Source organism: Saimiri boliviensis, chromosome 20 (assembly GCF_048565385.1).
Source record: "Saimiri boliviensis isolate mSaiBol1 chromosome 20, mSaiBol1.pri, whole genome shotgun sequence".
Classification (NCBI taxonomy): domain Eukaryota; kingdom Metazoa; phylum Chordata; class Mammalia; order Primates; family Cebidae; genus Saimiri; species Saimiri boliviensis.
Window position 1 is genome coordinate 6,379,432 of NC_133468.1, and position 27,451 is coordinate 6,406,882.

Genomic DNA, 27,451 nt, shown 5'->3' on the forward strand with positions numbered 1-27,451 from the left:
AGCAGGGGCTGCACATCATCTCCGGCCTCAGTCCCGGGAACCCCCAGGGGACTGTGAGAGCGCTGGGCTGAAATGTGGTCTGCGAGATGGGGCCTCGGCCTGGGACCAATTTTGAAATGAAGAATGCAGATAGACTGTTTGGAATTAATCAAGGGAACAAAAAAAGGCCCACGGAGCACCGCACGTTCACATGCTCTCTTGCACTCTCATGGTTCAAAAACAGCTTTGATTGTAAAAATGTAATTCGTTAAATGATTCATCTGTAGTATCCCAAATTCATCTGTTTTTAGATTTCAACATCCTCCATCTCATTTTCATCTGACCCCTACAGTGCCATCCCGCCAATTCCCAGATTCTAGTGGAGCTGGGACAGGATGAAAGCAGACCCCAGAGTCCCTGATAACAGCCCCAAGACTGGAACCTCAGGGAGATGCAACCAGGGCCACCATGCTGGCTGTTCTTCCTGGGGCCCTGAGCCAGCACAGGGCAGGTGTCTTGAGTCCAGCCCCTTGTCTTGGTCCAGCACTGTCCCCAGTGTCTCTAGGAGTGTCCCATGTGGGGCAGCCCAGCAACAGGAGGCAGCCACTCCAGGTCAGCCGGGCCAGAGCTACTGCTCCGCCCTTGGCTCCCAGATGCCTCCCGTGTCTGCTGCAGATTTTTGCATCCTCCTGGCAGCGGCCCGGGTGCCTCCTGTCCACACCTAGCTCTGGGAGGTGACTTAGCAGGGACAGCAGTGCAGGGGGCCCAGCAGAGGGGGTTGGTCCTGCACTTTGCCAGTTTGTCTGTGACATGTTTGCAGCGTGGTCACTGGCTGGAGCCCCTCCCGCTTCCCCAGGCATCAGAGCACCCTCACAGCAACCTCACCCCATGGCTTGGAAGAACATGTTCACAGACAGACCTGCACAAGGTCACTGATCCAAGCCCAGGTCTTCAAAGCAGAGACTACAGAGAAAGCAGTGATTTGGGTATGAAGCTGCCCCGCCTAGGACTCAGGCCTGGCACCATGACCAGTCCATGCCATGGAGGCAGAATGGCACGTCCCTAACCCCTCCAAGCCTTACCCACTTCAACTGTTGGGGGAGCCAAGTAGACGACCTCAGGAGAGGCTCAGAGTTGGGCACACAGACTGGGTTCAGGGACCCTTCTCGCTACTCTGACCGTTGCCAACGCCAGCAGGGGGAGCCTGTGAGGCTGAAGGCGCCCCTTTTGGGCCTGAGTCCTCAATGGCCAGCGTCCTGGCTGACCTCCCAGGCTGTGGCCCTAGGGCAGGAGTCTGCCAGGGCTGGCGGCCCCTTTGGCAGGTCAAGAGTGCCCTCTAGTGTTCCCTGGTCAGGCACCCAAGCCAGCGGGATAGCTGTTCATTCACAGTTGATCCATTCAACAGGTATTTACTGTGTTCTCATTATGCACAAGGCGCTTGGGCATTTGGGATACCATAGCAGGAAGGTATGGTATCCAGGGGGTCCCTCCCGACTTGGAGCCTGTGGTTGAGTGGGAGAGAGAACAAAACACTCCAGCTTCACTGTGCGTCGTAGCCAGACCTAGGAAGCAGAGCTCCTGTAACCCAGACCTGGCCTGGGGGTGCTCAGCGGCACCACCTTGAGAAAGGGAGGTATGAGTTGAAGTCAGAAGCCAAAGAAGATGCTGCCAGTGGGGAGTTTCAGGGGATCCAGACAGAGGGTGCACCCGAGATGGTAAGGGCGTAAGGGGAGGTGAGAAGCCCGTGGCCCTGAAGCATCCAGCCTTGAGGAATGGCTACCTTTTGTTCCACCCTGGGTGGCTGGACACAGGGGCCCACAGCCCCACGTGGCCAAACTGAGCGCCCTCCCCAGGCTGGAGCCTACGGCCTCATCTTCTCGGCCACATGGAGGTTCTGGACACAACTGAGCCAGGCGCAGCAAGGTGGAGGGCCTAGCCTGAGAAGAGCCACCAGGCTTCAACCAAATCTTTGCAAACCCGTCAGTCTGCCCAGGAAGCAGTGAGTTCTGCATCACTGGGGCTGTGCAAGCCAAGGCTGAACATCCACTGGTCAGGAAGGGCATCTGGTGGGCACTGGAGCCTTGGGGCTGGTCACTGGGAAGAAAGGCGGCAGGAAGACAAAGCAGTGAATCTGTAAGTGAGAAACTGAACGGGAAGGAGCGGAGTCTGGAAGGAAGTGCTCAGGAGGAAGAGGCTGTCTTTGAATGCCAGGCCAGGGGTACAGCTTTGCCCTGCGTGCAGTAGACGAGGGTGTGCCAGGTGCTACAGCAGCCAGAGGAGGGCAGTCAACAGGAAGGGCACGGGCTCACGGGCTCACCGGCTCACCGATGCCTGCAGGGGCCAGCAGGTGAGAAAATAGGTGAGGCTGGTTGGGCGCAGAACAGAGCAAACGGCAGGGCCTGGGGTGAATGAGGGGTACCTGCCCATGCAGAGTCACCACTACCACATCTTCCAGGATTTCCAGAGAAGCTGGAAATCCAAATTCTGCACAAAATCTTTGCATTTTTAAGTGTTTCAACCAATTCTTTACCAGTGGGTGACAATTGTCTGTGGAAACCAAAGAGGGACCACACGCAGCCTAGGGGGCAGCCGTTAGGGAGGCTGGGATGCCAACCATGAGGGTGGCCCTGGCAGGCCAAGGGGGGGGCAGGAGGGCAGAGCTCGGTCTGGGCGTGGTCCAGGGGCCACAGGGTGGGGCTGAGTGACGGCCGCCTCAGTGTGTGCTGCGAGCTGTCTCCACGCTGTGGTGGTCACCCTTCTGTGGCAGTCACCCTTTTGTGGCGGTCACCCTTCTGTGACGGTTGCCCTTCCAGTCAGCTGCTGCTCCCTACTCCAGATTTCCACCCAATCCACGGCTGCCACCAAAATGAGCTGACCATGTGTTCCTCCAGACTTCTTTCTGCCAGACCAGCCCACTGTGCCGGAGCTGGGGATCCCAGCAGCTAAGGAAGACACATCCTGGCCTGCTCGCCCCATCCTCCATCCTCCTTCACCCCATGAAAGTCAAGCTCTTTCCTCTCCATCACCCTAATGAGGAACAAGATTTTCTGATACTTGTTAGGGTAATCGTGTCTCTCCCCACCAGTCACCGGCAAATGTGTCATTTCAGCAGGTATTTTGGGATCAGTTCAAAGGCACAGTGCTGTAAACACCGCCTCTGCTAGCCATGATGTGTGACATGGACATACGTGTAATTACTTCCAGCACACTCGGGCATCACTGAGCAGGCCTTCTCCCCAAAATAGGAGCCAGCTGGTTTCACAGCCTTACAGCATCATAGAGCTGAAAGGGCCCTAGGAGATTTTCTAGGCCAAGGGTTACAAACTCAGGTGTGCTGTAGAGCTGGCGAGTCACCTTGCTGTGGGCAGCAGGCCAGGTGTGAGACCACAGGGCACGGTGGAGCCTGTGGGCCGGGGTCTGTGAGATCTCTCAGCTTTTCAAGAAAAGCCCAAACTCTGGATGTTTATGTAAAAAGTTGCCATTTTTAAATGTTGTGACTAGTTCAGTTGGTTTTGGGTTCTTGGTTTTTGTTTGTTTGTTTGTTTGAGACAAGGTCTCAGTCTGTCACCCAGGCTGGAGTGTTGTTGTGCCATCATAGCTCACTGTAGCCTCAAACTCCAGGATTTAAGCAATCCTCCCACCTCAGCCTCCTACGTAGCTGGGACTACAGGCATGGGCCACCACACCCAACTCTTTTTTTTTTTTTTTTTCCAAGAGCTGGAATCTCACTATGTTGCCCAGGTTGGTCTTAAAATCCTGAGCCCAAGCAATCCTCCTACCTTGGCCTTCCAAAGTGCTGGAATTTACATGAGCAAATCATGCCCCGTCTGGGTTCTTTTAACTGCACAAATAAAACCTGGCTCCAGGAAAGACGTTGATCAATTTCAGCCCCTCACATTACGGATGAGCAGCACAGAGAGAGGAAGCCCAAGCAAGGCCGAGGAGCACATGAGGGGCGAGCCCCTGGCCTTGGTGCAAGCTCTTGGGACCCCACCCAGCTCAAGCTCCTACAGTTTGCAGAGTTGAGGTGCAAAGGTCACTACAGAGCCCACTCTACAAAATGCCCTCGATCCCAGGAAGAAGTGCTCCAGGAGGAATATTGTGCCACCCTCAGGGCACCAGCAGCAACTGGACTGAACCTAAGTTTGAGGGTCGTTTCTTCCTTTCCCTAGCACAAAGAATTTGAATTTGGGAAATTGCTAAGCCCCAGGCAGTCTTGCTGCAGCTCACGTGTGTACAAAGAGCCTAGGCTGAGAAATCAGAACCATATGGTGCTGACCTGCCCTGAAAGGGGCTGCCCACCCACCCCTCATCCACCAGCCAGCCCTAATGAGGGCTGGGAGGAGGCTCAGGAAACCTTCACACAGGAATGTGCACTTCCCAGACTGGGACCTCAGGCCCCACCAGCCTTGTAATTTGATGAATTGTCAACATCTGGGGCATAATTACTAGGCCCTGGCCTGGTAATCCTGGTAAGCTCTTCTTCCAGGGGCCTTGTCCTAGTGCATTTTGAGGGCTCCATTCCCTGACAGGAGCCGTCAGCATTAATTACAACCAGAAAGCAAGACAGGCACCCAGCTCTGGCTGATTTGAGCATTTACTCCTGTCTGCATCTAAACGTGGCCAATTTATTCATTTGGTTCAGTTCAGCAGATGCTGGAGACTATCTCGGGGAGGGCTGGGCCACAGTCAGGAGGAGGACAGGGCCAGCCCTGAACCTTTCCCTGACTTGGAGTAACAGGGTCAGCACAGGCTTTCTGGCTGATGAGCATCAAGACACTCCGGGGATGGAGCCACCACATTCCACATCCCAAATGCACTTCATTAGGAAACCTCCCCTCTTTAGCCACATGGTTATAGGACCACAAGGTTCAATTGCCTGCATAATACCAGGCCAATTACACTGAGACAGCAGGGTTTGCTGCAGAGAAAGAGTATAATGATTGCAGGCCATCCAGCAATGAGATGGAGGAGACCCTCAAATCCATCTCCCTGAGGAGTTCTGGGCCGGGGTGTTTAAGGGGATCATGGAGGGTGAGGGGCTGGAAAATTGGGGTCATTGATTGGTCAGGGCGAGGGAGATGAAATCAGCATGATGTGGAGACTGCATTCTTCAGTGAATCAGCTCCCATGGGATCCTTCAGACCAGCTGACTTTGTAGTTTCACCAGTGTACAGGATTTGAAAGAATATCTCAAAGGGAAAACTTAATTTTTTACATTCAAATTGCTATCTATGGAGCAATTAAGGGGAACCATGATCCTGTAAGAGAATCTGCACAATTCTGAGGCAGCAGGAAAACAGTTCTGAGGAAGGGGTCAGGGAGCACGCTGACCTCATGATGATGCTGATCGTGCTGCAAGCTTGGTTTATTTTTGTTCCTCCCCCTCCCTTCTTCCCTAATTAATTTTATAAAGTTTATAGGGACAGTTTCAACACTTGTTAATATGGCTCGAAAGATGGCTTAGGAAATACTCAACAGGCCGAGGGAGGGAGAGAGCAAAGCCCCAACTTCGCAGGTGCCACCAGCGGCACTGCCCAGGGTTCTACTGCTGGCCCCTGGGAAGGCCACACACAGGTCACTCCCAGCACTGCCCCCCCAGGGCCAGGGCAGACCCTAATCCAGTGTCTGCTTGCCCATGGGGCCTCACATCTTGCGCTGGTCTGGGAAACAAAGGACACTGACCTGGAACCCAACTGGAACTTGTCGTTTGAGAGCAGAATGGCATGGCTTGCATTTCACAAGTGAGGAAACTGAGATGAAGGACAGCCAGTCCCGGAGCAAGGCAAGGGACTGAGGCAGCACTAGGGGCAGGGGGCTGCCTGTCTTGCCTTGCTCTGGGACAGCTGGCTGCCTCGCCCACTACTCATGTGCAGCCCAGAGCTTTGTTTGTTTCTCACACATCCGGAAACACCCTGGAGCCCAGCTGATCTCCGGGGGAAGGAGTGATTTAAAGCAGAACCCAGGCTTGTAAACAGCTGCGGGTTTCTCAGAGGGCAGAAGGCGTTGAAAACTTTTGGTGGATTCAAGGGCTTTGATCAGACAAGGGAGGGAGCTGGACAGTCATGAGCATCTCCAGGCGCATTGCTGTTGCATCTGCACGTGAGGAAGCTGAGGCTCAGAGGAGGGATTTGAAACCCGGGCCCCGCAAGGCCAAGCCCTGGCCTTCACTCTGTGAGCTGCTGGTAAACCTCCCCGAGTGACCTTCCTTCCCACTCCGTCTGTGGGAGACGCAGGGAAATGAGTGGGGCAGCTGATGGCTGGTGCCCTGTTGTCTGGGGTGGGGAAGGGCTGCCTGCATAGGAGAGACCACCCACCACCACCTCCCAGGGCATCCCCCCGTCCAGTCTGGGGCTCTGCCCTTCCAGACTGCCCAGCTGCTCAGAACAGCCCTCGTTCTGCTCGGAAGGACTGGACTTGGGCTTGAACACTCAGACACTTGCCCCGCCCTGCCTTTGTCCGGCCTGACCACGCCCCTGCTCCACGGTTTCCTTGGCTCCATTCAGACCAGCCCCAGGCCCTTCCCTGAGATGTTTGTACTCCTCTCAAGAACACCCAGAGCTGGGCTCGGCCCCCGCTCCACGATAGAAACACCTAGTTTGTGGACGGTCTGCACAGTCTCACACCTCAGTTGCTTTGCTAAGACCCAGCCAGGCACTGAGTCCATCGAGGCTCAGTCCCCTGAGCCCACTGCAGGGGTAGAAGGGGTGCTGTCCTTTTAAAGACCCTCAAAGTAGAATGGCGGCTCAGCCTGCAGGAAAGAAACCTGGCTGGGCGCGGTGGCTCACGCCTGTAATCCCAGCACTTTGGGAGGCCGAGGCAGGTGGATCACGAGGTCGAGAGATCGAGACCATCCTGGTCAACATGGTGAAACCCCGTCTCTACTAAAAATACAAAAAATTAGCTGGGCATGGTGGCGCGTGCCTGTAATCCCAGCTACTCAGGAGGCTGAGGCAGGAGAATTGCCTGAACCCAGGAGGCGGAGGTTGCGGTGAGCCGAGATCGCACCATTGCACTCCAGCCTGGGTAACAAGAGCGAAACTCCGTCTCAAAAAAAAAAAAAAAAGAAAGAAAGAAACCTCTTTCGCAGAGTGTAACTCAGTGCTTCTCAAACTTACTTACCCGTGGAATCCCGGTCTCCAGGCAAGCCTGTTGGCACCCTGCGGGGCAGTGTGCTGTGAGGCACCAGTTTGGGAAAGGCATTCTGTAGGGTCATTGCGGGCAGAGTCCATCTCCTGGAGATTCACAGCCAGGGTCTCCCGGCCCAGAGGGCAGGCCCAACTTCCCCAGGATGGGAGGAGAGGTCAGAATCACATCCCCAAGCCAGGCAGGTACATCTGACTCCAAAACCAGCTGCTCCCTCGTTGCCAACCCTGGAGTCCCCTTCTCAGAGACCACACCCACCCAGCAACCTTTCCCAGGTCAGCCACTGCCCCATACGGAGAGCCCGGGGGCTGGGGATGGCTTTCTTGCCCTGGTGTCATCCTGGCTGTGGGTTGGCTCTGTCCCAGGGGCTGGCCCAGCCCCGTCTGCTCCATCAGTTTTCACACAGGGCGCTTCGGTTCCGGCACGGATATCTGCTCGACCTCAGCTCCAGGCTTGGCTTCTGGGAATTGGAATTGACTTCCCTTCAGCCCAGGGTGGGGGCTCCCAAGAGCACTGTGCACCCCACACCCTCTGCCTCTGTTGGGAAGCTACAAACTGTATTCACTTGTCAAAGCACCCAGGGCTCTGTGATCACCCATGCAGGCAGGGCCTTTGGTGGGAAAATTGGTTTTCTGTCACAGATGGGGCTTCTCACACATCGGAAAGACGCCTCGGGGACCAAGGCCGCACCCAGCGACCCCTCAGGAACAGTCTTAGGTTGGCAGAGGGCAGTGTTCAGCTCAGAAGGCCTGTGACCACTGTAAGATCCGGTCAGGCGGACTTTTCCAGAAACAGCCGGCAGCACTGAGACGCTCTCTCTGAGCTTGAGGCTGAGGGCCAGCCTGGGCTCCCTTCCACAGGCGCCTCTAGAAAGGCAGAGCCCTGTGGTTCTGTGTGCTTCCCATCCAGGGGCCTTGGGAGCGTGGAGGGTTTAACAGAGGCGCGCAAGGCCTAGAACAGGAGAGCGTGGCCCGGAGGCCAGACAGCGCCTCTGTGGGGGCCTGCGGGGCAGGCGGGATGGAGACGTGGGGTCCAGACCCGCTCCAGCCGCATGGTCCTAGGCAAGGGCTTCCCCTCACCAGGCCTCAGTTTCCTGCTCCGTAAGATGGGGATGATGACACGTACTGTATCGGGTTGCTGTGTGATTAAGACTGAGTGGGGGCCGGGAGGAGCTCCCTGGAGACCAGGAAGAACCAGCCCCCATGTGTGTGGGGTCAGGCCCAGGGAAGAGTCCAGGGTGGGGATGCCCGGGGGACATGGCCCTGAGGACACCCAGCAGGGCCTGGGTCAGGGGCTAGCTGGACGACGGACAGGGCCCAATTTAGTGGACTACCGAGGGCAGAAGGCCTGGGGTGCAGACCCCGGGATCGGGATAGCGGGGAGCTGGCAAGAGGACACTGTCCAGCTAGGGCAGCTCCTGGGACGCTCGTGGCAAGGACTATACTGCGCCTGTGATGGGGGCTGAGGCCCTGACCTGGGTCCCCCAGGGCTCGAACCCTCAAGACTTCGGAATGGCCCCACTCTCTCTCTCTCCTGGGACCCCAGTTGTCCCCAGGCCATCACTCTGATGGCCAAACCCTCAGCGACCGTGAGACGGGTGGCCAGACGCACTTAGACACCGATTTTTGGAAGCGCCCTGTTTTCCTTCCGTCAGCGAGGCCCTGGCTGTGAGCCCCACGTGGAGTGGCCACTTTCACACCATCTGGGAATCGGCAGATGGGCCGTCTCCACACGAGGCAGTCTGGAGGCTGAGCCAAGGTGGAGGCCAGCTCCCAGCTGTGTTCAGAGCCAGGGGCCAGGAAAGGCTTCCCAGAGCAGGAGGCTGTCCCGGGGACGAGCTGCCTCCCACCAGGTGGAGATGCAGGGAAAGCACTCCAGGCAGAGCGAACAGAGAGCCGAGGGATGAAGACGGAAGGGAAGCCAGAAAGCTCGGGGACAGACGGGGATGCACAGTGACCAAATGGCAGGAGCTGGCCCTAGCCACAGAGGACCCAGATGCTGGGCCTGGGAGTCCATCCTCAGCCAGTGGAAGCCTGGAGAGGCCAGGACAGCCCTGAGCGAAGGCTGCATGAAAGCCACAGGTTGGGGCTGAAGACCTGCGCGCCCCCTCTGCTCCTCCACCACCCACAGGCTGCTCTCTTGCCTACAGGGCCCTCCCCCCACCACATGCGCACACTTGTTAGGTCCTAATCCCCAACGTTACTGTCCCCACAGTGCGTCCTCCTGGCTGGAAGCTGGCAGAGCCTCCAGCTCTCCACCTCCCCTTTCTGCTGCGCCGTGTGTACGTTTACAGCATTACCGTTCTCGCTCGACTGCCTTGCTTTGATTTTGCACACATTCCCGGGCACAGGCTGCCTGTCGGAGGCACAGGGATGAGACTCTTTTCCTGACTGTACAAGGGAAGAGTTGTGTAGACCCCACATTAGCAACAGGTCATGTCACATGCGACAGTTAGAATACGTGTGGTGGGAACAGGGACAGATGACCTGACTCTGGGAAGGAGAGAACCTTAAAAGGCTTCCTGGAAGAGGAGGCAGCTGAGTTAAAGGTAGACAAAGAAGGGAAGGATGTGCCAGCAGGTGGGCAGCGTGTGCAAAGATTCAGAAGTGTGGAGCTTTGTGTGCCATTGCTGGGGCCAAAAGTGAAATGTATGTGGGGATGAGGGGACAGTGGTTGGGAGGAGATGGGGGCTGCCAGAGACCCAGCGTTCCTACCAACTGGATTCCTCCGCACTTCTCACAGAGGGGAGCTAGGTGAGGCTTTGTTGAGTGGGCAGTGGATGGACAGGTGAAGAGGGGTGTGTGGCTGGCCCTTTGCAGACTCTGCAGGGGATCTGAAGGCCCCTGAGTGCCCCCACCCTCTGGACGCACCCTGGTGTCATTTGCTTCTCTCCAGCTTTACTTTTGTCTGCAGAGGCTGCAGCAATGCAGGAAGCTCAAACAGCCTTCAAGGCTCTGCCAGTCACAAATGACAGGAACTCAATGCAAGCTGGCTTAATTAAGGAAAAATGAAAGTATTGATTAGTTCACAAACTGACATGTGCAGGGGTAGTTGCAGCTCTAGGCCCTCACGCCTGTCTTTCTCTCTGCCTCTCAGCTCTGCTTTCCTCTCTGTTGGCTTTTTCTCGAGCCACATGGTGGCCCCTGGGAGCTCCAGGCTTAGCCCTGTCAGTCAAAAAGAGCCTTTTCCCCTGAATCCCCACCGTTAAGTCCCAGGCAAGATGCTCATGGCTCGGTTTGGGTCTCAGGCTCATCGCTGACCACGTCATCGTGGCAGAGGGAATTCGGTCACATGCCCACCCAGCAGCCCACCCAGACCCCAGGGGTGGGGATTCCCGGCAGCAGACAGCACACAGATGCCTTTTCCCTCCCCTCCCCCAGCCCCAGGCCACATGGACTGAGCCCAGACCCTGGGCCCAGACCGCCTTTGTTCTCTTGTTACTGACTAATGCACCTGGGTCCTAAGAAGCAGAGGAAGTGCCGTCCCCATGCGTAACCTGTGTTCTCTCTCTCTCTCTTTCTCTTGTTTTCCAGGGACCCCTGGGTCTGGATGGCAAGCCCGTAAGTAATGACAGCGCAATTCCAGGCAGTCCTGGGCTGGGGCTGCCACTATGGAGGTGGGAGTGACCGCTGGGCACTGGAGGGAAGCCACTGGGAGCTTGGTTCAGCACAGAGAGAAGCATTTTGGGTGTCAGACTTGAGTTGAAGTCTAGCTCCACCACCTGCTGATGGTGACCAAGGGAGGCCTCCTCGCCTCCCAAGACGGAGGCTTCCTGTCTGTCAAGTGCATGCGTGAACACCCCCTGCCCCCAGCATAGGGATGCTGTGGGCCTCTGGAGATCTGCGGACAGTACAGTCCCTGGGGTGCAGTCGGCCCTCAGAGCATGCGAGGCCCTCCCAGCAGGCCCCAGGCACGGTGTCCTCGCTACATTCTCAAGACTGCCCTGGTGGGCATCAAGCTGAGTTCTCAACATCTGTGCCAGGAGCCTGTGGTCCCAGGCATCCTCAGCAGATGGGCAGAACATGCAGGGAGACATGAGCACAATTAAATAAGTCATTTGAGGTGGATGGAGGGATGAGTGCGCGGGTGGGTGGATGGATGGATGATGGCTAGATAGATGCGTGGATGAATGGATTGGTGAGTGAATGGGTGGGTGGATGGGTGGATGGATGGATGGATTGGTGAATGGATAGGTGGGTGGGTGGGTGGATGGATGGATGGATGGATGGATGGATGGGTGGATGGATAGACGGTAAATGAATGGGTGGGTGGGTGGGTGGATGAATGGATTGGTGAATGGATAGGTGGGTGGGTGGGTGGATGGATGAATGGATGGATGGGTGGATGGATGGATGAATGACTCATACAGGGATGAACAGAGGGAGCCCATACTCTAAGGAGCTCCTTCCATTAAAGAAGAGAATGCTTTTTTTTTTTTTGAGAAATAAGAAAGAAAAAAGAAAAGAATGCCTCTGAGAGAGAATCTCTGTCTACTGCCTGCCTTGTAGATTCCAGAAAGATGGCAGTGGTCTCCCACTGACATTGACAGAGCGGGTGCTGAGCAGTAGGGGACCCTGTGTGCCCTCTGGGAGGAGTGGCCAGTGCATGTGCCCCTTTCTCTGCTGCAAGGATGCCAGTGGGCCCTTGCTGGTCACCCCCAAGTCCCCCATCTCCCTCAGGCTGAGGACTGAGATGTGGAGCTTCCTTGGACCAGCCAGGGCAGCTCTCACTGAGGGCTGACAGCTCATGGTGATTTTCCACTCAACTGGCCGCAGCTCTGCTCAGCATCACTGGCCCTTCTGCCCTCAGAAGTATAGGGAAGCTAGAAGCGGGGCCAGCGGAAGCCCCTCACTCAGGCCTGTTCTTTCTCCACTTTCCTTCTCTAGGGACTTCCCGGCCCGAAAGGGGAAAAGGTAAGTGATGCCAAGAGCTGTTCAGATGCAAGAGGCAGGTGAAGGAGGCCAGAGATCTGCGTCTGAACCCCAGTTCCAGTGTGCCCTCGAGCTTGTCACAGCCCCTCCTAGAACCTCAGTTTCCCCATCTGTAAAGCGGGAATCGCAATGCCTACCTTCTAAAATGGTTACAAGGCTTGCATTTGACAATAGAGCCTGCCCGGAGAGTTGAGTCTGAGTTCTCCTGGGACCAAAGCATAACCCAACTCAGAGGCCCAGTGTGCCCAGAATGACGAGGGTCCAGAGAACTTCATGGTGAAGAGGGGGTGCCAGGAGGGCGGGGGATCGAACCATGGCTGTTAGTGGTATTCTCTGTGGGGAGGACACCCTTCAGGGAGACATGGCAGAGAGCTATCTCTGCGGCCCCTTGGGAGAAAGGCTTCCCTGGCATCAGGCACTAAAGTCCCCTGGAAAATGGAGACAGTCAAGTGCCTCAGAAGGGAACAGAAGAGACCTGTGTTACCCATGGTAAAATCTGGGGAGGGATCAGAGGAGGCCTGGTTGCGCCAGGGCCAGCTGGGTGCTCCCACAGCTGGACCATGTCCACCCCTGACCCGGCCTTTGAAAATGGGAGGTGAGGTCTGCAGATGGGCCCTGCTGTGATTTGGCAGTTCAGGCCAGGGCAGGCAGGGTTCCCGCCCCACTACCAGGGCTGAGGGAGCCACAGGGAGGCACGGGAGCTGGTGTTCAGAACCTCAGCTTTGCAGTCCAGCTCCACCACCAACTCGGTGGCCTCGGCCAAGTTGTTGGGCTGTGGGCCTCAGTTTCCCCATCTGTAAATTAAGTCCCAATGTCACAGAGCCACAGGAGAGATTGCAGGAGGTCATGGTCTCAATGTTCTCCTCAAGAATGAGAGACTAGCGCAGTTGGTCGGTGTCCTGATTACCTTCCCCCTGGCCTTGGCTGATGCCACCATGTCATTAAAGTGATTCCATCAGGGGCTTTGAAACCAGAGAGAACTGGTGTCTTAGTGTCTGTTGCTGCTTAATGCACTGCCCCAAAACGGGGCGGTGGAAAGCAACATTAACTCATTACTATCCCTTCTAGAGGACACGGTGGGAGGGGCCGTCTGCTCTACAATGTCCGGGGCCTCAAATGGCCAGGGCTGACCCTAGTGAAGGGAACGCCTGGTTTCAAGCCCTGGATCTCCTGGCCGTGTGACCTTGCCCAGGTTAAGTGACCTCACTGTGTCTGTTTCCTCACTGGAAATGGAAATAAAAATAGAGCCTGCTTGCTATTTTCATTAGAATTAAGTCAGCCCCTGTCTGTGAAGCCCTGAGCATCGATGCTCGATGGGAAACGTGAAGAAATAATAAAAGCCGTCCTGCCACCTCTCCCTGTCTCTTGCTCCTAGGGTGCACCAGGAGACTTCGGCCCCCGGGTAAGGACCAGGCACGACCCCCCTCACTGCCCACACGGCTTGTTTTGTTTAATAATGAGGCGTAACTGGTGCTGCTTCTGGGTCCCGGCTCCCTGCAGCTCATCACAGAAAGAGGCCATGAGGCAGCCCTTCTTCCCCACCCACAGCACCCGGGCACCTGGGCTGTGAGGCTGCGGCCTCCTGGACAGGCGGGGAGTCTCTGGAAGATGTCCAGGTCTTCATGCTTCTCGCTGTGGATGCCAGACAGTGGGGCTGGCTTGACCCAGACTGGAGACTGAGTGTCCTGAGGACAGGTGGCACCCCAAAAAGGGGGAAGGCTCTGGGGTCAACAGAACTGAGCTCCAAGCTCAGCTCTGCCACCTGCCAGCTGAGTGACCCTGAACCAGTCACTTTGCCCTCTGAGACTCAGTTTCTTCAACTGTGAGTTGGGGGGACAGCCCCCACCCCAAGAGGTTGCTGTGGGAGTGAAAAGGTAGTGGGAGCGGCAGTGCAGAGAGTGGGGCTGCAGCTTGTGGTTCGGCCTGGCGGGGGGTGCCTGCCCTGCACCTCCACAGCCCTGAGTCGTGAGCAGGAACAAGAAAGGGGGCTGGCCAGGCCAAGCTCCGAGGACACAGCTGCTCTGTGCCAGCCACATAAATCTGATGAGATTGCTCTGCAGTCAAAGAAAGCGAGCTCGTGCTGAGTTTTGGCTGCTGAGAAAAATCTTTTTGCTTCCTTCCTGGTGGGTGTGTGGAGCTGATATTCCAAAAGGAGATGTCCTCTGCTCAACAGACTAGAAGTCCTGAGGCCCAGGGGTCATGGAAGAGTGAATCTCCCCCCAAGCCCCCTACCTTCCTCATGAATACCCTCCCTATGTTCCCGGTGTCCCAGTCATCAGGACACCAGCCCCCAACACACACACACACACACAACACACACACACACACACACACACACACACGTTTAGTGGCTTAATGGCTGGGCGTGGTGGCTCATGCCTGTAATCCTAACACTTTGAGAGGTTGAGGCAGGCAGATCACCTGAGGTCAGGAGTTTGAGACCAGCCTGACCAACATGGTGAAACCCCATCTCTACTAAAGATACAAAAATTAGCTGGGCATGGTGGTGGATGCCTGTGGTCCCAGCTACTCAGGAGTCTGAGGCAAGAGAATTGCTTGAATCCGGGAGGCAGAGGTTGCAGTGAGCCGAGATCTTGCACCACTGCACTCCAGCCTGGGCAACAAGAGCGAGACTCCATCTAAAAAAAACAAAAAGGTAGCGGCTTAAGACTTCAATTGTCATTATCTCTCATGGCCCCTGGGTTAGGGTTAGGCTCCCTCAGGAGGTTGCAAGCAGCCTGGCCGGGAGCCCCTGGTGATGGTGCCATCGCATGGCTGCAGGTAGCGGGGATGCTGGTGGGTGCCCAGCTGGTAAGCAGCCATCCTTGAAGAATGAGTCTACACACCTGATGACCTAACTGCCTTTCTCTGGGCTTGGTTAAGTGACTTTGCTTCCAGGTGTCAAAAGCCTTTTGGTTTTTGAAATCACCTTCCTGCCTTTCTGACCACACAACGTATCTGCTGACTAGATGGTTTTCCCACGGCTCAATCCGGGTTTTATAAGTAGAGACCATCACTTGTACAATCGTCGGATCCTCAAGGTAGACTGGCTAAGTGGGGGTCTGGGCCTGATGGCTTGCTGTGTTGCCCCCAACTCACCCCACATTTGCAGGGTTAGACCTCAGCCATCCAATCCCTGAGGGAGGACCAGGCAGGCTGGCCAAGAAAGAGCCTAAGAGCCTCTCCCAGGACCTGCTCCAGTGTCAGGCCCATTTACTGCCTTAATAAGTAGAGTCCAGGCCAGTAGTTCCCAGCCCAAGGCCCATTATAAAAGGAGCAGTGGGGAGCTAAGGGGGTGTCTTCAAATTCTACCTGATTCAGTACAAAGTATGATAGGAATTACTCACCACCATCACCACCCATGCCTGGTGACCTAACCAGACTGTCAGTTTTCTTGCCTTTTGACTGGAGCTATAACATTTTGATCAGGACCCTGGCCATTCCAGACCCACGGGAAGACCTGAGTGGTGGGTGTTGAGAGCTTCTGCTGATTTTTTAATTGGGAAAGCAAGGGAATTCGTGTTACATGCAGTTTGCTAAAGAGGTGAGCTATTTCAGATCAGGGAACATCTGGGAATGAAAAGACGTCTCTCAAAGGGACCATTTGCCTTGGTAGTGAGAGGAAGCTCTGCCTTCCCTGGGCAAGTGACCCTCTGACCACCCCCCGACCCCAGCCATTGCATCTATAAAATGGGACAATAACAGTGCCCTGGCCCATTCATCACAAACGTTGAATAAGATCATCTTCGGTCAGGCGCGGTGGCTCACACCCGTAATCCCAGCACTTTAGGAGGCCAAGGCGGGTGGCTCGCTTGAGGTCAGGAGTCTGAAACAAGCCTGGCCAACATGGTGAAACCCCATCTGTACTCAAAATACAAATAATGATAATAATAACCCCACCTACTTGGGAGGTTGAAGCAGGAGGATCCATTGAACCCAGAAAGTGGAGATTGCAGTGAGCCAAGACTGTGCCACTGCACTCCAGCCTAGGTGACAGAGCAAGAGACTCTGTCTTCAGTTTTTTTAAAAACAGGGTTTTTTAAATTATCTTTAGGATATCCTTGCTAGCTTAGTGCTAGGTCTTCCTTTCTTTGTTACAAAAAGGTTAGGAGCCACTGGCACCATGACCCGGTGTTCTTCACTCCTGTGCCCTGTGCCAGTGCAGGGTAGGTGCCAGTCACAGTGATCTTCCTTCCTTTTGGGTTGGGCCATGAGGTGGGGCTCTGGCTGCCTGAGGTCTGATCCGGTACTAACATCAGGTTCTAAAGGTGGGGATTTAGTGCTGCATGAGAGAAAGTGTGTGGCCCTTCATCATCTTTTCTTTTTCTTTTATTTTGAGATAATTGTAGATTTACATGTAGTTGAGGTACATAACACCTGTGTCCCCTTCATCCCGTCGTCTCCCCCAATGGTAACATCTTGCATCTCTGTAGTCCAGTCTCACAACAGGAAATTAACATTGACACGATCCAGCAACCTTATTCAGATGCCCCCAGCTACACACACCCTTGTTTGTGTGTGTAGTTCTATGCAATTTTAACACACTTGTAGATTTGTGTAAGTACACAAAGGTCCCTCGTGCAGTTCTTTTGTGGTTACAGTCGCCTTCATCCCCCCCATCCCTAATTCCTGGCAACCATTGTGGGTTCTCCATCTCTATAACCTTGCCATTTCAAGAGTGTTATGTAAATACAACCACACAATATTAAGCTTTTGAGATGGACTTTTTTCACTCAGCGTAATCCTCCTGAGATGCATCTGAGGTGCTGCATGTGTCATGGCCTGTTCCTTTTGGTTGATTGCTGTGTTGTGTTCCACGATGTGGATGTACTCCAGCTCCTTAACCTTCCACCTACTGAAAGACTTTTGGATTGGTTTCCAGTTTGGAGCTGTTACTAATTAAGCAGCTGTGAACAAGGATAAATGCCCAAGAGTGCACCTCCATACTTAAAACGAAGTGGGAGTTGACCAACCAGGAAGGTCCTTCAGGAGACACTCAGGCCCGTTCTACAGAGGGGGGCAGCTGGGCACCCGAGCTTCCTCCCACATCCAGCGTGTGCCATCTCTTGCCTAAACACTGTATCTGGGCTTTCAGGTACCAGAGAGCTGGCACATGGCATGTAAAAAATCCTGTAGGGCCTCTTACACCAAGATAAGGGGACCTGTTCCTTCATGCAGTCCCCAAGAAGTGGCAAGAGGCCCAATAACAATAACTCAAAGGGGAAGCCCTTTGAGTCTGCCCCAAGGGCTGGGAAGGGGATGGTGTGGGGCTGCCTGTCTGAGGGAGCCTCTCTCTGGAGGCTGGACCTCCTCCCACTCAGAGTCATGCCAAGCCCCATCTCTTCCAGGGAGACCGAGGACAAGATGGAGCTGCTGGGCCCCCAGGGCCCCCCGGACCTCCTGGGGCCCGGGGCCCTCCTGGTGACACTGGGAAAGATGGCCCCAGGGGAGCACAAGGCCCAGCGGTAAGAGAGGGCTTGGAGTTGGACCACTCAGGACTTGACCAAAACCTCAAACCCTGATTCCAGAGCCAGCCCCAGACCCATCCCCATCTCTAGTGCAGACCCCACGCCAGCCTTAACCCCAGTCCAGACACTGAACCAAGGCCCTAACTCCAACCAAGATCCAACCCCAATTCGGATCCTGCCGCTGACCCCAGACCTAAACCCAACCCTAACCTCAACCCAGACCCTTACCCCAATGGAACCTTAAATCTGACACTAACTGGGTCTCTGACCCCAATCAAGACCTTGACTTCAAACTTCATTCCCAAATCCTGATCTACACCTCCGATTCAGACCCTAAGTCTGACCCCTACGGACTCTGACCCTGACTCCAAGCCCAATTCTAACCTCAAATAGACCCAGAGACCCTAGCCTGACCTTAGTTGCAATCCCAATCCTGACTCGACCCTGAGCCTGAGATGCTTGTGCGGGCACTGTCCCTGCAGACCTTTATCAGCTCCCCCATCCTCCTCCCCGGTAGTATCTCAGCCTCAGCTTTCCTCCCAGGGTCTCCAGAGCCTGGAAGCCAGGCCCCATCCTGCCACCCCTTTCCCTAACCCAGAAACTCCAGCTTGTCCTTCCCTCCAGTGTGGAGCCCACGCCACCACCAGACTGCCGCCAGGGTCCCCCCAGTCAGATGGGTCCCCCCGGGACAGCTGCTCAGTTGGCTCATCCATTACTTGTCATGCCAGGCCAGTGGCTTCCCGAGCCTAACATTCTCATCGGAGGAGTGGGGACCGTGATAGCCACTCTTCTGGTTTGGCAAGGATAAAATGAAATAATGTACTTAGAGCCCCAGCCCGGGGTCTGGCCTGAGATTTGGGCTCAGTTTAGGGTGACAACCTGCATCCCTCACTACTGTCCCCTTATACTTCCTCAGGGCCCCAAAGGAGAGCCAGGACAAGATGGCGACATGGTCAGTATTCAGGGCATTCCAGAGGCCTGGGCTGGTGGGACTGTGGTTGCCAGACCCGGTAGCCCCTTTCCCACACACGCCGACAGCAGGGTCACGCGTGTGTGGGTGTGGGCGTGCGTGCAGCCCCCTCTGCGTGTACATGTCTGCATGTGTGTGTGCGCGCGCGTGTGTGCGTGCGTGCAGCCCCCTCTGCGTGTACATGTCTGCATGTGTGTGTGCGCGCGCGTGTGTGCGTGCGTGCAGCCCCCTCTGCGTGTACATGTCTGCATGTGTGTGTGCGCGTGCGTGTGTGCGTGCGTGCAGCCCCCTCTGCGTGTACATGTCTGCATGTGTGTGTGCGCGCGCGTGTGTGCGTGCGTGCAGCCCCCTCTGCGTGTACATGTCTGCATGTGTGTGTGCGCGCGCGTGTGTGCGTGCGTGCAGCCCCCTCTGCGTGTACATGTCTGCATGTGTGTGTGCGCGTGCGTGTGGGCGTGCGTGCAGCCCCCTCTGCGTGTACATGTCTGCATGTGTGTGTGCGCGCGCGTGTGTGCGTGCGTGCAGCCCCCTCTGCGTGTACATGTCTGCATGTGTGTGCCCCCCGTGCACCTGCCTCTCCCCCCGCCAGGCAAGACACCAGCCCAGGCGGAATTCCAGTAGCTCCACCTTCCTGTGCGGAGGCCGCAGCCCACTTGCCACTGCCTGAGCCCTAACGCAGAAGCTGTCCCAGGCTTGAGGAGTCAGGCCCAGGGTGGCAGCTCCAGCCTGCTTCTGACAGCAACCCTGCCTCCTGCTCTCTGGGATTGGTGTCCCCTTTTACAAAGCCAGGATGCTAAGAAGGACAGGCCCAGGAACAGCCTCCGGTATGACATTTAACACCTTCTCTCCTTTTGTTCCAGGGCCAGAAGGGATCCCCAGGGCCCAAGGTGAGCGCTCCTCATTCCCCATGCCCCTCCCCAGATCTTGCAGGATGGATTCCCCCACGACCACTTCCTTTCTCTTGCCCCCCCACACCCCCAATGAAGCCAAGGCGGCAGGGTCAGGAGACCAAATTCCCAGACCTTGGGCAAGTTACTGCATCTCTCTGGGCCTCAGTTTACTCATCTGTTAAACAGGGCACAGTAAACATTTCCTGCCTTTTTCACACAGTTGAAAGGGTTGAATCACAAAACATGTTAGGAGGGTTTTTAGTTTCAAATAGATTTTCATTTTTAATTTTTTCGAGACAGAGAGTCTCACTGTCGCCCAGGCTGGAATGCAGTAGCACGATCATGGCTCACTGCAACCTCCACCACCTGAGTTCAAGCAATTCTGCCTCAGCTTCCCAAGGAGCTGGGACTTCAGGCATGCACCCCCACACCCAGGTAATCTTTTGTATTTTTAGGAGAGATGGGGTTTGACATGTTGGCCAGGCTGGTCTTGAACTCCTGACCTCAGGTGATCTGCCTGCCTCAGCCTCCCAAAGTGCTGGGATTACAGGTATGAGCCACCATACCTGGCCCAAACAGATTTTATTTATTCATTTATTTATTTTGGTTTTTTTGTTTGTTTGTGTTTGTTTTTGTTTTTGTTTTTGTTTTTGAGACGGAGTTTCGCTCTTGTTACCCAGGCTGGAGTGCAATGGCGCGATCTCGGCTCACCGCAACCTCCGCCTCCTGGGTTCAGGCAATTCTGCCTCAGCCTCCTGAGTAGCTGGGATTACAGGCACGTGCCACCATGCCCAGCTAATTTTTTGTATTTTTAGTAGAGACGGGGTTTCACCGTGTTGACCAGGATGGTCTCGATCTCCTGACCTCGTGATCCACCCGCCTCAGCCTCCCAAAGTGCTGGGATTACAGGCTTGAGCCACCGCGCCCGGCAGATTTTATTTTTAGAAGAATTTTTGTTTCACAACAAAACTGAACAGGAAGTACAGAGTTTCCATATGCCCCGGCCCTGGCCCACACACCCCTCCCCTGCTATGAACAGCCCCAGCTTGTTACAGCTGATGCGCCTGCACAGGCAGATCACCACCACCAGATGCCAGAGTCTACAGCAGGATTCACTCTTGCTGTGCTATCCACTACTGTGGTGTCATGGAGTATTTACCCTGCTCTGAACATTCTGCTATCTGCGTGAACAACCCTCCTTCTTCCTAGCCCCTGACACCACTGATCTTTTTTCTTTTTTTTTGAGATGGAGTCTTACGTTTGTTGCCCAGGCTGGATTGCAATGGTGCGATCTCAGCTCACTGCAACCTCCACCTCCCAGGTTTAAGCAATTCTCCTGCCTCAGCCTCCCAAGCAGCTGGGATTACAGGTGCCCACCACCACACCCAGCTAACTTTGTATTTTTAGTAGAGAGAGTGTTTCACCATGTTGGTCATGGCTGGTCTCAAACTCCTGACCTCAGGTGATCCGCTCGACTCAGCCTTCCAAAGTGCTGGGATTAGAGGCGTGAGCCGCCGCGCCCGGCCACCACTGATTTTTTTTTTCACTGTCTCCATAGTTTTACCTTTCCCAGAGTATCATCTAGTTGGAATCACACAGTGAGTGGCCTTTTCAGATCAGCTTCTTTCACTGAGTAATACACATTGACATTTCCTCCATGTCTTTTCATGGCTTGACAGCTCATTCCTTTTTAGCACTGAATAACAGTCCATGTCTGGCTGGGCACGGTGGCTCATGCCTATAATCCCAGCACTTTGGAAGGCTGAGGCAGTTAGATCACGAGGTCAGGAGTTCGAGACCAGCCTGGCCAATATGGCAAAACCCCGTCTCTATTAAAAATGCAATAATTAGCTGGGTGTGGTGGCACACGCCTATAGTCCCAGCTACTCGGGAGACTGAGGCAGGAGAATCACCTGAACCGGGAAGGTGGAGGTTGCCCATGAGGTTGCAGTGAGCCAAGATCGTGCCGCTGCACTCCAGCCTGGGTGACAGAGCAAGACTCTGTCACGATTGTCAGTGTCTGGATTTATTATTTCTTTAGTGATCGGCCACAGTTTATTTACCCACTCACCTACCGAAGGACATGTTCGCTGCTTCCAGGTTTTGGCAGTTTGGGGTAAAGCTGCTGTCAGCATCCATGTGCCGGTTTTCATGTGGATGTAGTTTTCCAGCATGTTAGCTTGTCCAGCCCTCTGCAGATGTCAGCTCTTTCTTTTCTGCCCTCCTTGGGCAGGGCCTGGGTGGGGAGGCAGACTGTGGTCCCCCCTGCCACAGCCGGAGCCCCTGGCCTGAGGAGGAAGGCTGGGAAAGAGCTTGCTTAGCCAGTGCCTTGTCCTCCAAAACCCTCTGGGACTGCAGGAGTCACCACCCCACTTTTTTGAAGAGTGCCTTGCCCAGGGTTGTTGAGCTTGGGAGGGAGTGGCTCAGAAGTGGAATTCAAGACTGTCATCCCCACTTTTCTGAAGCATTCGGGGGTCTCCGGGCTGGCCCTAGGCATGGGTCCTCGGTGCCACTTCTACCCAAGGAACAAGAGGCCTGGGATCCAGGCCACGCTCCTATGGCTCTGACCTTGCTCTTGAACCCCCTTTGCCTCCCCCAGGGTGAGCCTGGAGCACCTGGAAAGAAGGTGAGAGGGACCGATGGAGGAGCTTCCGGGGCAGCGTTGGGAAGTGGCTGGAGAGAAGGGCAGGGGCTGGGGGCAGGATGGGGATACGAATGGGAGCCAACCCACAGGGAAGGCGGCCTTTTCTTCACCAGACCTGGGCCCTCACTGCAGGTGGCTGCCCTGTCCTTGCTCTCTGTGAGGCCAGAATTCATTTTATTCATTCATTTATTCACTCATTATTTCCCCTCCTCAAACACATCGAATTCATGCCCACTTCAGGGCTGGGGGCATTAGTTCTCAAAGTGTGGTCCGGGGTGGGCGCCAGGAATCAGAGACTGGGGTGGGGCTGGAGTTTGTTTGACCAGTTGCTGGTGCCGCTGCTGTGAGCTCAAGCTTGAAACCACTGAATGAGCATGATCTTCCCCGGCCTTTTCTCCTGGGCCAGCCTCCTCACTCACCTCATCCAGGTCTCAGTAAAACCCTCCCCCAAGGCCAGCAGGCGCACTGGCTCACCCCTGCAATCCCAGCACTTTGGGAGGCCAAGGCAGAAGGATCACTTGAGATCAGGAGTTCAAGACCAGCCTAGCCAATATGGCAAAACCCCATATTTACAAAAAATAAGGAAATAAGTAAGCCAGGCATGGTGGTGAGCACCTGTAAGCCCAGCTACCCTGGAGGCTGAGGCAGGAGAATCACTTGAACCCGGGAGGTGGAGGTTGCAGTGAGCCAAGATCGAGCCACTGCACTCCAACCTGCTGGGTGACAGGGTGAGACTCATCTCCAAAAAAAAGAAGACCAGCCTAGACAATACAGCAAGACCTCATCTCTACTAAAAATCAAAAAAATTTGCCAGGTGCAGTGGCATGCATCTGTAGTCTCAGCTACTTGGAAGGCTGAGGTGGGAGGATCGATTGATCCCGGAAGTCAAGGCTACAGTAAGCTATGATTGTGCCACTGCACTCCAGCCTGGATAACACAGCGAGACCCTGTCTCAAAAACCAAAAAAAACCTCTTCCGTCTTCCAGGAGACTTTCCCTGGCCACCTGCTGAAACAAGCCCTCCCTGCAGCCCCTCTCCGTCATGCCATCCTCTGCTCTTATCTGATGTGTATATACGTTTTAGGACAGGATCTCACTCAAGCTGTGATGGATGCAGTGGCACAGTCACAGCTCCCTGCGGCCTCAGGCAGTCCTCTCACCTCAGCCTCTCAAATAGCTGGGACTACAGGCATGCGCCGCCATGCCCAGCTACTTTGTTATTTTCTGGTTTTTGTAGAGATGGAGTCTTGTTCTGTTGCCCAGGTTGGCGTGTCGTGGCTATTCACGGGTGCTATCATGGTGCACTGCAGCCTCAAACTCCTAGGCTCAACCAGTCTTCCCACCTCGGCCTACCAGAGCGCTGGGAGTAAGGCATGGGCCACTGTGCCAGGCAACTTTGTATTGATTTGAACATTTCTTTTCCCTCGGCCTGCTCTGACTCTGCCTGAGCAGGGACCTCAGCTGCCTGGCCCACACGGAGAATGAGTGGATGAATGTCTGCTCATTCACTGTCCAGCCGTTCTTTCTGCAAATGCCTGTTGAGGCTTGCCCTGGACCGACCCTGGGCTGGTGGGGACAGGGGACACACGCAGATGGGTCCCTACCCCACCTCTGCTCTGGAGGAGCAAGGAGGGTAGGGAGGAGCTGCCTGGTACAGTGTGCCAGTGCAGGTGCCAGGAGCAGACTGGTGTGTTAGGAAGTCCAGAGGACGGAGGGGCCCACTGGCCACCTGAGGGTCTGGCCCGCAAGCCCCAGCTGTCCTCTCCTCAGGGTGATGACGGGACACCAAGCCAGCCTGGACCACGAGGACTCCCCGGACCACCAGGGCCCAAGGTGAATATCTGCCCCTCCCCTCGCAGCCCCCTGCCCCACCTCCCATGCTTCCCATCTGCCTGGTGAAGCCCCTACCCTGGATCTTTGGCACCAGTGGGGCTCTGGGCCACTGCCTGGCACAGGCCAGAGAGAGGCAGAGGAAGGCCCCAGCCCCACCCCACAGCAGGCCTGGCATCTCACCCGGGCCACGTGCCTCCCTCACCTCAGACCCTCTTGTTTCCATCTCAGGGGGCCTCACTCTGCCCTGTCTCCAAGCCAGGAACTGGGTATCATCCTCACGCCTTGCTCCCCCAACCCCTCGCAATGGCCACCAAATCCTGGCCAGCCAATCTCCAAAATGTCCCTTGAGCCCCTGAGCTGCCCCAAGTACGTGCCAAGACCCACACCAGAAGGTGGTGGCCGTGGTCCTGAATCCTCTGGGCTGGGGAGAGCCGTGCGGTCCATCTGCCAACCCCACCACGGACTGAGGAACATTCGCCAGGAGGCCTGATCGCAGGGCTCCAGGCAGCCCCAAGCTCCCCCCACCACATGCTCTCATTGCAACTGTTTCTATTTCAGGGTGAGCCAGGGAGCATGGGGCCTCAGGGAGAGAATGGCGTGGACGGTGCCCCAGGACCAAAGGTGACGTGAGAGCTTGCTGCTCTGAGCTGGCGCCTGCGGGCCCCGCTCAGACCGTCACCCAGTCAGGAGTGGGAGATGTGGTTTCACCTCTAATTTGCCATTTTAAGTGGGGAGTCCCAGGAGGGCCTAACCTGGGGTCTCCTTCAGCGCTGTCAGAAGCTGGTATGGGGGCAGCAGTGGTGAATCTGGGTGAGTGGCAAGGCCTCCACTGGGAACCAGCTTTGTGGCCAGCTCACCATGTAGCCTCAGGCTCCTGGACACCAGCATGTCCCATATACTCGATCCTATACAAAGCGATGTCAGAGAGGATCTCGGAGGCCCCTCTAGGAGCCCCATTCGTGGGGTGTTGTTCTCATACATTCGGCTCTTAGGGCTCTAGCACTTGGGCCCTGGGCCCTCCTGGGATGAGGGACCGGAGGCAGGGTCATGGAGGGTGTGTTTTGCCTTCACACCTGCACCTCTGGCTGCAACCTTGTGTCTCCACAGGGGGAGCCTGGCCACCGAGGTGCGGACGGAGCTGCAGGGCCCCGGGTAAGCCACCACCTCTCAGGCAAGGCCTCAGGGATGGGATCTAGGGGTTCCGTAGCTTCAGAAGTCCCTGTCCCCACAGAGACCCCAGAGGACCCTGGAGCTACAGGAACTGGGAGTATTTTACTTTTTTAAATAATTTATTAGTGATTTTTGGAAATTCATAATAAATGCTTTTTTGCGTAAAATGCTCAAATGAGGTATAAAAATAAGAGTCCTAACTTGCTATTATGAAGCCAGATCTCTCTCGGTCCCCTCATGAGCACATGCCCATCTAAACTCCTTTATATATTCAGACACAGGGTCCTCTGTTGTCCTACGCCTGATCCTACCACGGTGGGCGGGGCCTTGCCTTTTCCTACCCCACAGGGAGGTTTGTCCCTGCCCACAGGAGCACAGCACTCCAGCCCACTCCAGATCTTTTGTGACCAGCCCCTATCAACATGCCTTACCTTTAGGGTGGCATCCGGGATCCTAGCCTCAGCTGTGTGTCCCCTCATGCCCCCAGAAGCTGACTTCTTCCTCCAAAAAAAAGGATCTGAGCCCCTGCCTGGCTGTGCAGGTGGTGGGGAGCTGGAGAGGGTTGGATTAGACCACCAGTGAGTCAGGCAGTTGTGGGCAGGCTGTGACCAGGAGGGCCTGCAAATGAGGCCCAGGCAAAGGTCTCTACCCTACACAAGGGGTTGGCTTGGGCCTGAACCAAAGTGCTCCCAGCAAAAAGCAGCCTGGGTGGGGAAGTGAGGTTCACAATGGAAGGACGGGCCAGCGGCCATGCATGCAGTGTGAGTGTGCAGTGTGAGCATGCAGTGGGCATGCAGTGGGAGTGTGCAGTACAGTGCAAGCCTGCAGTGTGAGCGTGCAGTGTGAGCCTGCAGTGAGTGTGCAGTGTGAGCGTGCAGTGTGAGTGTGCAGCATGAGCGTGCAGTGAGTCTGCAGTGTAAACGTGCAGCATGGGCACGGGCCTGCTAACATGCGCCTATACCCAGGCAGGAATAGGCTATGGGTGCATGGTGTGTGCAGCCTTTGCCAGAGGCTGGGAAATGGAGGCACCGGGGCCAGATCCAGCCTGCTCATGTCTTTGTGGTTTGGAGGCTTTGGGGTTTTTCTGTTTGTTGCCAACATTTAAAAATCTGAAGAACGTTACATCAAAATCAGGCTTTCTGGGCGGGCATGGTGGCATGCCTGTAATCCCAGCACTTTGGGAGGCCAAGGCGGGTGGATCACAAGGTAAAGAGATCGAGACCATCCTGACCAACATAGTGAAACTGCATCTCTACTAAAATAACAAAAATTAGCCGGGTGTGGTAGCGCATGCCTGTAGTCCCAGCTACTCGGGAGGCTGAGGCAAGAGAATTGCTTGAAGCCGGGAGGCAGAAGTTGCAGTGAGCCGAGATCGCGCCATTGCACTCTGGCCTGGTGCCTGGCAAAACAGCGAGACTCTGTCTCAAAGAAAAAAAATCACTCATGTTCAAAATCAGGCTTTCTAGTTTCCCCTGAGAACGCAGGGATCAGGTCTGAATGCCCACATGGAGGCAATTACAGCTGCCCCCAAACCAGGCGGAAACAGGTCCCTCAGCTGGCCCCAGGGCCTGCCTCCCCTTCCCTCCCTTGCTGGGATCCACACTGGGGAGGAGCGTGTGTGTGGCCTGGGTGACAAGTTTCTCCCATGGCTTCCTCTCTGGGTATGATGCAGGGACAGCTGCCACTTCACCCCCTAACTTAGGTCTTCCCTGAAATTCTTATTCTTCTTCCTGCCTCAGGGCGCCCCAGGCCTCAAGGGAGAGCAGGGAGACACAGTGGTGATCGACTATGATGGCAGAATCTTGGATGCCCTCAAGGTAGTGTTCCTGGTGGGACCAGGCTGTCCCTTAGATGTTCTTTTCCTTAGGGAATAATCACTCCCTTTGTGAGTAATCCTGCATTTTTTGACACAAGGGACTAGAGGCAGCTTAGCACAGAGACCCCAAAGTTATCAGGTGCCCAATGTGGAAACCAGGGCTGTGTTGAGACTGCATCAGAGAGGCACGGTGAATACGGCTCATGTGGCCCTGAGCTCCCCAGAGGCCAAGTCAAAAAAGGAAGCTCCCTGCTCAGGGCAAGAGGCAAAGCATTTCCTGGGGTCTGGTCCCAGCAGTGTCTCCTGGGACCTTCCCAGAGGACACTGGCTAGAGAACTAGGTCTTCTAATGATGTCATGGGGAGGATGAGAGTGGCAAGCCCTGCTTTGGAGTCTTGGGAGATGTGTGACCTCCGAGCCCAGTTGCTGGTAAACTTGGGACTTACCACCAGTGGAGAGAGGCACTAGGTGCCAGCTGCTCGTGGGTACCCCGAAAGGGAAGTGAGTAAGGAAGGAGTGGTCACCAGAGACCAGACTGGGCAGCGGCCCCTTGGCCCTACCTAAGCATCATTCCCAGTTATCTCCCACAGGCCCTGCAGAAGTACA

General features: G+C 55.4%; 1 protein-coding gene across 1 annotated transcript in view; it reads left to right on the top strand.

Annotated features, from left to right (window-relative positions):
- Positions 1-27,451, top strand: part of COL23A1 (collagen type XXIII alpha 1 chain) — a 337,961-nt gene that overhangs the window by 295,234 nt on the left and 15,276 nt on the right. Inside the window, exons 6-16 of the mRNA XM_074390323.1 lie at positions 10,659-10,685; positions 12,012-12,038; positions 13,432-13,458; positions 17,405-17,521; positions 18,441-18,476; positions 19,355-19,381; positions 21,984-22,010; positions 23,798-23,860; positions 24,419-24,481; positions 24,968-25,012; positions 26,770-26,847. Coding sequence (XP_074246424.1) covers positions 10,659-10,685; positions 12,012-12,038; positions 13,432-13,458; positions 17,405-17,521; positions 18,441-18,476; positions 19,355-19,381; positions 21,984-22,010; positions 23,798-23,860; positions 24,419-24,481; positions 24,968-25,012; positions 26,770-26,847 — 537 coding nt within the window. The remainder of the gene's footprint in view (positions 1-10,658; positions 10,686-12,011; positions 12,039-13,431; positions 13,459-17,404; positions 17,522-18,440; positions 18,477-19,354; positions 19,382-21,983; positions 22,011-23,797; positions 23,861-24,418; positions 24,482-24,967; positions 25,013-26,769; positions 26,848-27,451) is intronic.